Source organism: Scatophagus argus, chromosome 14 (genome assembly GCF_020382885.2).
Source record: "Scatophagus argus isolate fScaArg1 chromosome 14, fScaArg1.pri, whole genome shotgun sequence".
Taxonomy (NCBI): Eukaryota; Metazoa; Chordata; class Actinopteri; family Scatophagidae; genus Scatophagus; species Scatophagus argus.
Genome location: NC_058506.1, coordinates 10176043 through 10190509, shown reverse-complemented (window position 1 = coordinate 10190509; position 14467 = coordinate 10176043). Strand labels below are relative to the sequence as shown.

General features: G+C 40.9%; 1 protein-coding gene across 3 annotated transcripts in view; it reads left to right on the top strand.

The window, feature by feature from the left end:
* The first annotated feature begins 3358 nt into the window (after positions 1-3358).
* ephb4a (eph receptor B4a) overlaps positions 3359-14467 on the top strand; it is a 35473-nt gene continuing 24364 nt past the window's right edge. Inside the window, exons 1-3 of one of the 3 annotated variants that reach the window (XM_046410279.1) lie at positions 3359-3905; positions 4111-4180; positions 4263-4351. In XM_046410279.1, coding sequence (XP_046266235.1) covers positions 4273-4351 — 79 coding nt within the window. In that variant the 5' untranslated portion in view covers positions 3359-3905; positions 4111-4180; positions 4263-4272. Of the gene's footprint in view, positions 4352-14467 lie in introns of all 3 variants that reach the window. The other 2 variants (XM_046410278.1, XM_046410277.1) reach the window with 2 other exon arrangements.

Genomic DNA, 14467 nt, shown 5'->3' with positions numbered 1-14467 from the left:
AAGGAAACTAAATGAAAAGGATTCTGAGAGGTGTTTTGGCATTTACCTCTGAAAGAAAGGGGAAAAAACCAATTAAAACATGACGCTGATCACAAACAAATATTACCTCCTACAGTCAACATTTAACAACCTTGAAATTAATTTAAAATGACAAAGTTTTCGGTTTTGCACTGCGAGATTTTACAAATCGACAGAATGACAGTTTTTAAAATACATCCTTTGAAGCTGTCTCTGCAAGGGCAGAGCTTAACTCGTGAAGGCTTATAATGTCACCTGGGCCAAATGCACACTTTCATCCTAGCAATGATGACATATGATCCCAAAATTAGGATGATGACATATAGGAATACGTCAACATTAGAATTCTAAAATACTCTGGCTAATACACCATGTGCCTACTGAAATAATACACATAATACGCAATATTGTTCCACATAGCTGCCCCTGGAAAAGAAGAAAAACACACAGACTCTGGAGGACTCTGGAAGCAGTGCCTGTCTTCTGTTTTTGTGTAAAAGTGACAGAACAGAGGCAGAAATGGAAATGACTATCTTGTGATTCTGTATTAAGTCAAGAAAGGAGCTCCAGCCCAAGAGGCCTGGCAAAGGAAATGTTAACATGTATTTCTACCAGTTGTACCTTGTGCGCAAGTAGTACACTGTCAATTGATTTTCAGCTGTTTACCTTAGTGCATGCATTGTACCACTGTGCTGTTAGGACTATTCAAAATTATTGTGGGTTCCAACCAGAAAGGCTGCAATAAATGCAAACATCTTCTCACACTGAATCCAAAAACCACTCAGAATATATGTATGCATGAAGACTAACGTGGTGCTTTGAGCTAAATGCAACTGTTAACGTGCTAACATGTGCACAGTCAACCAGTCAGTCTTTATTTCTATTGCACTGTGCCAAAAAAGTAATGTTACACTAACTTAGTTGTTCCAAAGAAACCTCTTCTGTTCATTTTTTTCCTTCAACGTTGTCTTCCTCTCGTAGAAAAGGCCCTGCCACACTAGCAAAACAAATCTCACAAAGTTGTGTCTTCTCACAGGCTTTCAAATATGTGTGGCAATCAGTAAAACTAATACAACCATCACCAGGTGTCTGGTAATACAGCCTCTACAAAAAGATGCAGTGTTCAAACAGCTGATAAATAGCCTTGTTTTCCTTTACTGGTCGGTCACTCTGATGCTCCTCTGTCAAACACTCAAGGGGTCCTTCAAATTATAGACTTAGCGTGAAGAAGAAAAATGAAACCTCCCAAGGACATTTCTGACATCTCTTGTTTGTTTCACAATTGTTTCCTGTTGATGCTCCCACTGTAGCTTGCCAGCGTTGGAAGTGAGAGCCTGATTAAAGCTTACGAAGAAAAATTTCACGCGCTGCATACAGTAAATGTGACAGCTTTGGTGAGTTGAAGACCCCTAAGCGTCATCCCTTTCGCATGCTGTTTCAGTATCTATCCACTTATATAACTCTCTGACATATGAACAAAGGAACAGAAGGGAAAAGACAGTTCTTGCAGAAGTAAGCAACAGGCTTTGTTACAGTCAGGATGAACTTTAAGACGTTCTTACAGACGTGACTTATTTTCTTGTGCCATATAGATCTTATCATAGACTGATTTTTGTACATTTTTATATTCCTTCTTCCATATTTTTGGGAGATAGAATGTTTCACTGCCTATGGTGATATCAATATGGATAAATTAAATGAGTCACCTCATTATTCATCTTTATAGACAGTAGAAAAAACTTGACAACAGAAGCTGAACCCAGAGAATAAGAAACACCGACCTCGCCTTGCCAAAATTAAATATTGGTCTGGCCTTGTTAGTGAGCTTGAATTACTAATGTCTTATTTACATTTTGTCATTTAGACTTAAAATTTGCATTCTCTCTTATTTATGCCGCTGTCTCTCCCAGATCTTCTTCTATGCAGTTCCTCTTGAGGAAAACACCCATTAATTAAATAAGAAAACAGGCTGCACTGCAATGCTGACGTAATGAATCGGTAATGTTGTGGCTCTCATTAAAATATGCTGCGTTCATGTGGTTAGTTGCAGAAAAATCTGTGCGTTTATGTAAGGGCTGAAACATACAATTTTAAAAATGTGAGTGAGTGAGTTGAAAGCTAATTTTTAATACTATCCATGCTGATCATGCTTCTCATCATACTGCATGAAAACAGATAGCTTTAACTGCCAACAGGAATATGACAGCAGGGTTGCATCATTTTCAGGTGAAGTACTGAGTTGGAACGTCTACATTTTGCAGACTCTGGCTTTTTTGGCCTCAAACAGAGGCCAGATATTATATGAGTTGAAATCCCCAGAGACAGAAGTTATCAGCCCTACTGAGGTGTCCTTGAAGGTCGGTATCCTCCAGTGGCGGTGCTCTCTGGCTCTGAGTTGACGTAAATGAGGTGTCATTACATGTAAGGCTATAGCCAACACATCTCAGTAAAGCTGTTCTTTATTTTGGCCAGCATTAAGACAGCAGCGAATAAAATAATTGCTTTCTGTGTCTGTCACATCCTGCACTTCCCATATTCAGCACGAGCAATGCTCATTCGACTGCATTTGTGACCCAGCCATATAAATCAAATTGAGAGAAATCTGAAAACTTTCCTAACAAACTGGGTTTGGTTAGCTGAAGTCCGGGAGAACCAACATTGGGACTTACACTGAACTCAAGTCTGAGGGGCTGGGCTGCCAGTATCACCACCAACCTGCCTTCATCTAAAGGACATTTACCTGTAACACCATGCCAGTACTTGAAGATAGGACCAACTTAATTATTGTCAAGAAAGTCAAGAAATAATTTCAATGACACCAGAACTTGTCAATTGTCAAAATAAAAGCATGCAGCTTTTCTTTACTCATTGTGTTTCAACCTAAGATGTCCCTCATGTGGAAAGAAGTAAGACAGCTCCATCTCGGTGAGAACAAAGAAGACTAGCTAAAAGTACACTTTGCTAATTTAGGTCTAATTAGAAAATGTGTTATGGGATGAGCGGCTTTTCCACAACGCTATACATAAGTGCAGATGCGTGCCAGTGGAGCATGAAAAGCCACCTTGAAATAATATAATCTATGGGTTCATCAAAAGGACTGAATAGTGTATGCTCAATTGCATGGTTTGTAGACATAATGTATGTAGGCAGATCAAAAGGGCCACGAAAACAAAACAGAACGAAACTGTTTTTAAATCCTTAATTTATTATATATATATATACCACTCTCCAAAACAAAATTGTTAATATGGGTTTTATTTTGATGGCATTTTTCGGAAATTCCGTATCTTATCGCGTGCTCTTGACTCTGCTGTTATGGAAACCAGAGTGGGCGGGGCTTGCTGGTGCCATTCGACTCCGTGTTTAATGCAGTGCTGAAGTCCTCGGTGACCAGCTTACTGTAGTCAGCCGTACGAGCTACTTTAGCGCACAACTTTTAATATCCGCTGTGCGAGCAGTGTGTTGTCTTCTCCGGAGAGCAAACTAGATATTTCCCCCCAGTTTCAGTCTAATTTTGCCTGTTAATCTAGGCCAGACTAGACGTGTCGCGCAACATCCTCATCACCTTTTGTGGATTTTTTTTTTCCCGCAGCCTAACAGTCTGGTGCTTTAAGGAGAAAAAGAGGAACACAGAACACATTTTTTGAGGATTGTGTTATCGAACATGACAAGAAAATGTGGAAGCTGGTATGAACCCACTGATAATGAGGATTATCTCTGCCACTAACACATATGCAGTGAGGTGCCCTGCTTGTGGATTCAGCCTGCTCGGTCATCGAGCTGGGGGGCAGAATTTGGGAGAAGTCGTGTGGAGCACAAAGAGGGTATTAAAGCCGAGGATACAACAAGTTTCTACCATGTGTCTCCTGTGCTGACAGAGGACTGAGGTGGGAGAATAGTTGTAGCACTGTGGTTGGTTTCTGACTCTTGTTTTCTGGCCAGACTTTCACCACAACGCAAAGTTGGACAATTGCGAGAAGTTTCCAGTCTGTCGTAACGTTCAGCTATCTAAGGAGCAGTTAAATGAGCTTTATATCCACAGTCGACTAATAACTGCACTTAAACCCCAAGTGATTTTTTTTTTTCCTACAGCGGTATTTTGACCACAGTGTGAGGCTCTCTGTACTGAAGTCCACTTTAAATGCGGACTGGTTTGCGGTCGGTGAGTGCACAGCTGAGCTGCCAGTGCCACTTGATTTTTAAGTCAAGGCAACACAGAAGTCGCTTCGTTTTTTGCCTTTTAGGACGAACATCATGGAGCTGACATACTGGAGATTTGTCCTGCTGAGGTGCCTCTTCCTGGACTGGGCTCTTCTGGCTTCTGCAGTGGAAGGTGAGTCTGGAGTTTTCCTTCAAATGCTGCCTAGACTTTTTAAGTCTCTTGTCCTTTTTTTGCGGTTGCATGACGGAGTGAGATGCCTAATTAGTGTTACATCCTGTTCCTTACCAAAAGAAAGTACCGTAAAACCACAAGATAATTTACATGCATGCAAGAAGTGAATCTGTCTCTCAGGGGCGTAATCAGAGAAATGTCATGTCAGGGTGACTGTAACCTTCTGCATGTTACAGGCATAACATTGCTCTAATTTCATGAACACAGAAGTGTTCATAAAATTCAGCCTCCCTCCTTCCCTTATTTTCCTCTTGCAGTGGGTTAATACGCTTATTTTGAAAGGATTTCTTCCACAGTCTTGCCAAGGAAATAACAAAAATGACATTTTTACCCTCCTGATGCCTTCAGAAAGGCAACTTCTAAGACCTAGTCACCATTAGTTTTCCCTTCCAAGTCATCAAAAGGTTCCCAGGCTGCACCCTGGAGACCCCTAACCAACTTACCCTAGAATCAATAAAACATTGGGCGCATTGAGGCTAATACAGGGCTGATGTGATATATGTGGGTTGAGGAGGAGATATAGCTTTGAGGAAAAACATTTTGGCACCTTGTATCAGATTTATAATCTGGGTTTATATTAGTTTCTGGCCGCTTCGTTGACATTATCAAGCAAATTTTCCTGGAGCAGCTTTGTGAACCCTGGGGGCACAAAGAAGACAGCTTTGAAATGAGCTGTTCCAATGTTAAGAAGAAAAATAAGGGTTTCAGATTGTCTAGTCTTTGTAGCGGCTATAGCTCGGCACCATCAGCATAACAACAGGGCCAGTTTCTGGGTAATTTGCCTAATACAGGGGTGACTGAGCCTGAGTGGGCCTCACTGACAGATCAGAATCAACTAGAGGGCCTGGTGTTTATTCATTTTTGATCTCCGTCGCCATGTCTCTGTCTTTCTGTGACATCAGTGGGGAAGTTTCAGTGCTGTGGAGAAAACTGGAAACTGATTTGAGTTTGTTAAGAATGCTGCTGAGACAACTTTCTGTGAAACCTTTAGAAATAATAGGCTCGTGTTTTACTCATGATCAAAGGAGCACAACTGGGTTTCTTTAAGAGGTGTTGAACCGCAGGGTTTTTAAAAGTACCTTACTGCTGTGTAGGCTGCATGCTATTTTGTTCTGTGATGAAATTTCTCTTTATTCTCCATCATATTTTTTACTGGTTGACACCACCTGGTTGTGTAGCCTTATTAACAGTTGCTTGGGGTGATTCATTGAGGCATAACTAGCTACATTTTCTAGATGTCATTTCCCCTCACAAGAATGGACATGCATACATACATGCACAAACATAACATAAATGCAGAAACACAGCAGTCATCTCACTGGTTAGTTCCCAGCGTTTTGTTACGAAGAAAGTAAATTTGCCATGAAAACAATGAGGACTTTAACAATGAAATGTCTCCCCAAGTATGTTCCCTCCAATCAGGAGTTGCTGTAAACAGGAACACCATTGAACATGCATGACCAAACATGCTCTGAGGCAAGAACATGAATCTGTCAGCTGCCACTGGTTTGAGGCTGGACGCCATATCCTCTGGTACTCATTGGCCTCTTCCACAGACTGTACAAACATGTGGATGTAGCATACAGTATGTGTATCAGCCATGGTTTTCTGAGGTGCATTTTGAAGCCTGGATTCACCGCTTATGCATTCACACTCCTAAAAAAGAAGACGTTAAATTACCGCAGCTACCAAGAGTCTGAATTCTTGCGGGAAAAGCCTTATTGACTTTGTGTTTCCAGAGCAAAGTTTGGGATTTTCCCAGACACTTGGTCAGAGTTTTCTGGCAACCAGGGTTTGGGAGAGAAACTGCAGCTTCTTCCCCAGCAGGGGCTGAAGGTTTTACCACTGGGACGTGACCTTTGACTCAACTCTGAGTTTAAGTTGTTTAGTCTTTTTCTCTGGAACTTTGGAAATGTTTAACCTCAGATTTGTGCGAGGCAAACCGTGCCCAGCTGGTTTTTGGTAAGGAGAACCAGGAGTAGTCTCAGTGGACTTGGCTCTGTTTCCACCTTGCTGATGTTGTTGACATGTTGTTGGGAGCTGAGGGGTCGAAGTGCCTTGTCAACTGACTCCAGAACATCTCTGTCTTGCCAAGTGTGAACAAGATGTCTGGTTTCTGTGTCTTGGGTAATGGCCCGCTCCTCTGCCAGCACGATGGATCATCCTCCCCCTTGTTCTCCACCTAGTAGTGAATTCTGTAATGAACTGATGGGAGGGTAGATGAAGCTCACAGCTGCCAAATCTCTCCTCCTTTTCCAACTAAAGGATAAATGACTCACTTACACACACCACTTGCTCGCTCAGTGCATGGATCTCTCTTCCTTCTGTCTCCATGAAGATTAAAACACAAACCTCTTGATCAGATAATTACTTTGGCTGGAAATTAATAGCAAGCTTTGGGTGGAAATTAGTAATGAGGATGCACACACACAGCAGAAACTAACACTCCTTTTTTGCCTCGCCTTGCATATTAAAAATGTATTACATACAGAAAGTATAACCAGTACTTTAAAATGAATAGACGTATGCTTTTTATCCAGTATTAATAATTCTCACTAATGTAGCCCTGCTAAAATTTTAAAATATATTTGACTTTGTAAATATAAGTTGTAAATGTTCCTTAACCTCCCACATGGAGGCTCAACCTATGAAGTTCTTATTTTATTTTTCTCCCTGCTTCTCATTATTCCTCGCACATACAGTTTCTCTCTCTTACCAATGGCAAGATGCAGCCAGCGACAAAAGCACTGCAGTCCACCTGTTCAGTCCCACAGCTTAAAATGTAAACTTGTCAGCACTCATCTAGACTCAAAGGATAATTTTCTACTTAGGTGGACAATTTATTTTATCTAATTTACATTGCTTGGTGACATTTTTTGAGACCTAATGCTACTGAATCACCTGTGTGATCATTTGATTTGTACAGTTTTGTAGTCGCTTTTTAGACGGTTTTTCATCAAGTTTACTTCCAAATGTAACTCAGGTTTCATTTGAATTTCCAGAAAACAGGCAAAAGACTTCCTTTTCACTTATTATGCTGATAAATGAATGGTGGCCTGAATTCTCAAGAAGAGACGCAACGAGATGACAGAATTAAAAGACAGCCAGTCGTATCTAAAATGAACAAAAGCAATTTAGAAAGCGTGCTGTGAATATGGCATTTCTTTTTGTTTCCTGTACTGTTTGCAGTTATTCTGATACCACTGACTTTACTAGAAATGTCTTCAGTGCAGCCTAAAATGCTCGATCAGGTATTGGTGGCTAAATGTGTCTGTGCAGCAATTCGATATCCCCTAATCTGAGTACACCTATATGCAACTGATTTTTGTACTCCAAAAGTAGCCATTATCCACAGACATGTATGCCATGACTAATCCTCTAGGTGTGTTCGTCTTGTGCTTTGTTGCATTTTGTTTTTACTGATACACCAATTTTTCCAGCAAACTATAAGAACATTTTTGTGAATTTGGACTTTTATTTTTGAATTGCCTGCATTTCAACTCAGGTGTTTTTTAATGAAAAAATGAAAGTGCGTGAAACAGGTGGATGGAAGAAAACAAAGAGGCTCTTGTTGCGTGTTTTCACCCACCCTGGCTGTAGATAAGTTGTTGTAGAAGAAATTGTTAAGCTGATATGTCTGCAGAACATTGCTTTCAACTGAAGCCAGTGTCTCTTTAGCATAATTATTTATTTTTGGCTGGGAGGCTTGTACTTGGCACTTAAAGTTTTTACAGCGTTGTAAATCCTTCTATATACTGCCAATGGAGAGTATATTGTCTAGAATACGGTATGTTACTGCAGCTGCTACCCTCTCTCTATTTACAAATCATCTTTTTACATTTAGTGTGCAACAAGAGAGTGCAGCTGCCAGAGTCGTTTGTTTAGCAGAAGCCTGTCTGGTTGTTGGGGTGAAAAAACACTGACAGCACTTTTTAGCTTCTACTGATTGTGAGGGGATGAAGTGTCATCCTCTCTTTGCAAACTTTACACACTGCAGTGGTTTGTTATATATCACACTCTCCCAAACCAAAGCCAGCCTATACAAAGAGCCGACATTAACATCTTTTGTTCGACACAAATCTGAATTCGCACAGCTACAAGTAGATGCACCAGGGGCCAAATGGGAGTAATGACATAACTGAGTCATAAACCCACCTTTTCTTTAGAGTTGGATGATTTGAAATGTAATGTAAATAAACAAACAAAAAAACTCCCTACATATTTAATGTAAAAAAAAAAAAAATCACTCTTCTCTCATGCAAGTGGGTTGACAAAGGTGCCCAAATCTTCCCACCAGCACAGGCTCATTTTGTGCAGTGCTGTTGATTGGAAGAGCTTTGGTGGAGGTAGCAATGGAAAGCCAAAGCACATCTGTATCTTAAACAAATACCACAGCACTCACCAGTTGCTCATATCTAGCCTGTTAAAGAACAAATAACACGCTTCTTTGTATGGAATTAAACAAAAACATTCAGAGCTCGTATTTGGGTTGAAGGCAAAATTTACATCAAACCTATAAAAACACTTTAGAAATGGGGACAGTCGCTGATTTTTTTAGCTAGTCTGTCTTCTGTTTATTCATTCACCTCCTGACTCCTCTGTGCCATAACCAGCATGATGAATAGCATAATGCCTCTCAATCTAAACTAAAACTCACCAAGTGTCTCAGATGCAGAAAGGATGTTTTTATCTGAGAGGCCTTACTTGAGCCTCAATCCCTTCTTTCACTGACATGTAGCCTTTTCTTTTGCTACTCTTTCCACGTCCTCTGTCTCCTTGATGTTTGACTGGTGCTATGCTGTTTTCTCTTGCTCACTGTCTCCCCTGCCGTGGCAATGTGGTTCGTTTCCCAGAAATCCTTTTAAACGGAACCGATTTTTATAAGAAAGGGATTTGCATTTAAAGCAACCTCCCCCCCTCTCTGAAAGCCTGTAGCCCATCATCCTCAGTACCTCAATCCGATGATTAGCTTCCTCAAGAGTTAAACAGGCATCCGAGTGCCACAAGTACTCTCAGTCCGTGTCTCTCTATCCCTCTCCCTTTCCCCTCTCGCCGAGAAGGATGCATATGGCAGCGGGGAATTGCAGGTGGATGATAGTTTAGCTCGCTGAGAGGATACACCCCCAGCCCATACATCCATGTCAGGCATTCACTTTGGAGAGCCAGTCTGTCCTCCACCCACACGCTGCTCGCTGAGAGTGGGACACAATGGGGACATGCTGCAGCAGAGAGGGAATGAGGCCACAGCCTATCAGCCATAAGCACCAAGGAGAATGGCACTTTTAGAGGGATGGGGGTTCTCTTTGAAGTGAGTCAAGGAGAGATGGGGAGACCGGCATGAGTCGACGAAATAGAAAGAGCAAGTGCAGAGAGGGTAAGGAGGGTGCAAGTATGTGCGCGTCTGCACACTGCATAATGAGCAAAGTAGGTATATTGCCTATTTGCATTCCATAATCATGCACACCTGAGGCCAGACTTGTGAGATGTATGTGATGGGTTGCATATGCGATTATAACAAAGGGATTAAAAAGGCATTTAATTAGAGGACAACAATGGAGAAGAAGCTATTTATCTCAGGTTCATCTTTCTCATTTATCTTGTACTCTAATCACAGCTGTTATTTGAAGCGAACTGAGCATTGTGTAGGGAAAAAATCTTTTGTGAAGCGCTTCTACGTGCCATTGTTGTCCTGTGCCTTGTGATGTTTTTGTCGTTACGTTCAAAAATAGAATGAAATCTTGCTGGGGGGAAACGCAACATGAGGCTGGCGAGGCGTCTGAGGCTGGATATGCAAGAATTGATTAAAAAAAGCAACCTTGATGCAAAAAAAAAATCTCAGCTTGAAGCACACACCATCAGTAGACTTGATTCCATTTGAGTCTGGGATATTTCCTTCCCTGCGTCATAGGCTGACCTACATCTTCTGTTTGATATGCCCATTTTAAGTTAAACTGTAATTCACTCAGTTCGACAACAACCCACAGAACACGTGTTTGCTTCAACCTTCATGCTTGCACACGGCTTCAGTGTGTCTCCCAGGGCCTGCTTTCATATACCGCACTGAAACAAGTGGGCTCTGCTATGTATGGCATAACAGAGACATTCCTGTGCACTAGCTGCCCTCCTACAGCTTGCACACGGCTAAGAGCTTTAATACGGAGTCATGCTCCAAAAAGGAGTGGGTCAGTTCAGTTAAAGAAGCATTAACACCTTTTTTTTTGCCACCTTGGTATCTTACTTTTAAGGAGACCAAACGGTCCTTCTCTTACGTTCTTCCATATCACCATTACCTCAGTGGTGATTGATCACCGCTCAGCTCTATCCAATCTTAGAAGAAGGGTCACGGTTCCATTATTGTGTGATCTTTTCAAAGGCCTAGTTTTGAATTTCAAATGGTTTGTGAACTACTGATTTCACTCCTTACTAGAAACATAACATGACTGGCAGAGGAAGGAAAATGAACAAATTGCTTCCCATCTATGAGTTTAGAGACGAATTCTGAATTCTTTATTCTGGATATATCGGTCGCCGCCACACAGACGCCCAGTCGCAGGCTTGTTGGAGCAAGGCATACACTGATGAAGAGAATTAACTCTCAGTGTGCTTGTTGTCATTTGAATATTAAAAAAGCATGATGTGTCAGAAAATTCTTGCAGAGAGTCTGTTTTCTGATATTTCCACTTAGATGTGTCAATCCTTATGGTTTATTTAGTTGGAGTCTGAACTGTTAGCTTCAAGCTGTCCACCTCCCACAGTAGATTAGTCACTGAAAACTGTGTGTGTGCATGTGCGCGCATGCATTTTTCTTTGGCAAGACCCCCCTCTCTTCTCAAAAAATAATTGTAGATTCTGCTTTAGTAAAGGCTTTGAATAAAACTCTGTTTTTAGTACAGCAGCAGACACTTTTGGGGCTCATTGAGAGTTCATTAGATGCATCACAGCAGTCGATGGAGCTATGTGGGTTTTTCATCAAGCCAGTTTTGAAATCAGACAGGTCACCTGTCATATATTACTTAATAAAAGCTCACATTTCCCTGATTTTTACACTCCAGCAAATGGGAGTTAATTTTGCTTCTGCAACTCTATGGCATAATTTATCATTCCAGCCCTGAGTGCACACATTACAACATTTTGGAACAAATCCCAGAGTTAGTCGCGAACAAATGACACAAGACACAATGTGCTAATTATGAGTCTATAGTTAACTAAATGGCAAACTATCTGGTCTGATTATTGGAAGACACAGCAGACACTGGGGTGGCAGACTCTCCTGCTGGTTAGGAGGATCATCCCAGATTTCTGCACCCTGCAGGAGTGTCAGTCTATGAGTGACCCCGACCTCAGGGCTCCCTGTGGACAGGAGAAGACAAGAAGATGAATATCCTCTTTAAGGATTGAGGAAGTGTTTGAAAACAAGCACATAACCTGTACTTTCCCATGGTGCTTCTGCTCTGATGACACACAGCTTAGCTCTCTGGCTTCACAGCCGATCAGCTGCCTTCAAGCCTGCTATAAAAGAGATATCAGCTTGAGGCTAGTTGGTTTGTAGAGGATAGTTTTCTTCAGAGTGGTGGTGTGTGATAGCTCCCGGGTGTAGAGCAGGGAAGTGTTTATATAAAGTTGTCAGACCTGAGTTTGGTTCATGAGAATCTTGGTGCTGTGGTTAAGAAAAAAAACACACATGTATTGGCAAGTTTCTATCTTAGTTACGTGTCATTTTCCTTCAAGGATAATCTTTTCTGTTGCGTAACAAACTGAAAAGATGTCAGTTTGATCACAGGATCTTGACTGCTGAGTCTGGTGTCGAGTAGCACAACACCCAAAGGATGAATAAATGGGCAGAGGATCACTTTCCCATGTAAACATCTTTTCTGAGTAGTGTGTCTTTTAGCTTTTGTGCAGCTCATTTTCTCTACTACTACTCTGCGGTTGCACAGAGCACTTGACAAAGTGAAACCTTTTTACCAGAAGCAAGCCTGTAAAAACTGTCATCATAGAAATGATCCTTTTAAAGTCCAAAGTGCTAAAATGTATTTTATGTATTGATTTTTTTTACAGTAAACCAAACAACAGTGGTATAATTGCACCCCATTGTGTCATTTTTAGATAACATGCTGATGTTCTGAAGCAAAAGAAGTGTGGTGTGCAGCACAAAACTATTGGTGTCTAGTGTGGTTTTAACGGTCATGTTGGCCAGCAACGTCTCTTTCTAAGCAACAATAATGGCAGATAAACTTTTTTCTTTCTGTAGACAAGCTCCTAACTTCTTCCTCATCTTCGTCTTTGAGTTGGTTGCTAACTGCTGCTGCTAGTTATTTAAATCTCCTCGTGGTGGGTCCCACACATAACACGTCATCAAAACATCACACCCACGTTTTACACAGATATCGTTTCTGCTCTGTTACAACCTCCATTGCTGACTAATGATAGACAGCAATGCCCTTTTATTTTGTTTTCATTTGTTTTTTTTTTTTCAAAACTATGAGGCAGAATAATGGCACAACAGTCCCGCCTTGAACTGGGTGTCTAAAAGAGGCTAAGGTCTCTGAAAAGAAAGAATAAATGTTTTTGAGCTTAGCAGAGGTGACAGCACGACTTTCAAAGATGGGACATGCTCAGAAAACCAAAGCACCCCTCATCAGTCTCTCCATGTAGGTAATAAAGTAAAATTGAAGTACATCCCCTGAATTCAGTCAGACTCCAGCAGAATCACTGTGTATTGGGGGCAGCCAGAGAAGCGGCTTGTGATTGGAAGGTCGCTGGTTCGATTCCCCCACCGGACAGTTCAGTTCAGACTTTTTTATTTCCTTGGCTGAAGAGAGACCGATTTGTAGAAAAAAATTATTTTTTCACAGTTTTTGTCCTTTTGGTGACAGGACTGAAGGTAAAGAGCAGTGGTTTGGGTTAAAAATACATTACCTGATACCTGAAAGTAGATGGGATGATGGAAGATGAAAGATGGGACGTACAGGTTTGTATGCAGTATCATGCAGAATCACCCCTAGAAGATGGGTCATGGGAAAATTATAAGGGAACTTTTCACTATTTTTGGACATCCTAAAAACAAACTGATTAATTGAAAAAATAATCTGAACATTAATAAGCAATGTGAATAATCATTAGCTGCAGGACTACTAGAGTTTCATAGTGAAATTAGTCTCCAGATTACATGGAAATGATAAATCTGACTGTCTGCCCCAAAAACTAATAGATCACACGCACCATCAAGTCGTCGTCTTTCTAATTTGGGCGTCATCTCCAGTGTTAGAAAATTCTTTATTTAAAGGCAGCATGGCTTGTGGAAATTCAGAGTTTTGAATAGTGCGGCATACCCTCAGAAAATATAATAATTAGACTTAAAAAAAAAGGCGTTTTAGCTTTCCCTTTGTAATTCATTCCCTTTCTTAAAGCATTCTGTATCAGGAAGCCACCGGGGACATGGTGAAGCCTGCAACAATGTTCTCAAGAAGCCTTTCAGTTTTTCACAGAGTTGGGTTATTTTTAAGAGGACTCCAGAAAGTGGTGCCCATAATTGGAAATAGCAGGAGGTGAATTCACAGTGACAGATCAATATTCAGAAAACGTTTAAAAATACTGCAAAGCAAGGCAATGTAATCAATCATACTGTATGAGAGATAATGTGGGGAATTATGCTTTTAAAGCTTTAAATGTCTACATAGAATCAAATTAACAATTTCCCCCGGAAAAAAGAGAGCTTTTTTTCTTGCTCACTTCCTTCCTGCAGGGAATTAAGTGATAAATCTATTGCATTCACTTCTTGCCAATATTAGTCAGTTCCTGTTGTATACACATCTCCAGCAGCAAACACACCCTATAATAACACTTTAATCTACTGTCAAACACCTATATGTGTCACCTCTGTATAGATACTGTTTATTTTTCATTCTGTGTTGTCTCTTTGGGGATGTCTTTGGTCTCACAGCCGTATGGATTTTGTTTGTCTGAGAGGAAAAAGGCTGTTTGAGTCCAAGATGCACAAGTGCTGTTTAGCAGTTAACACCACAGGTCAAAACTCATTACTTGTAGGCGGTGATA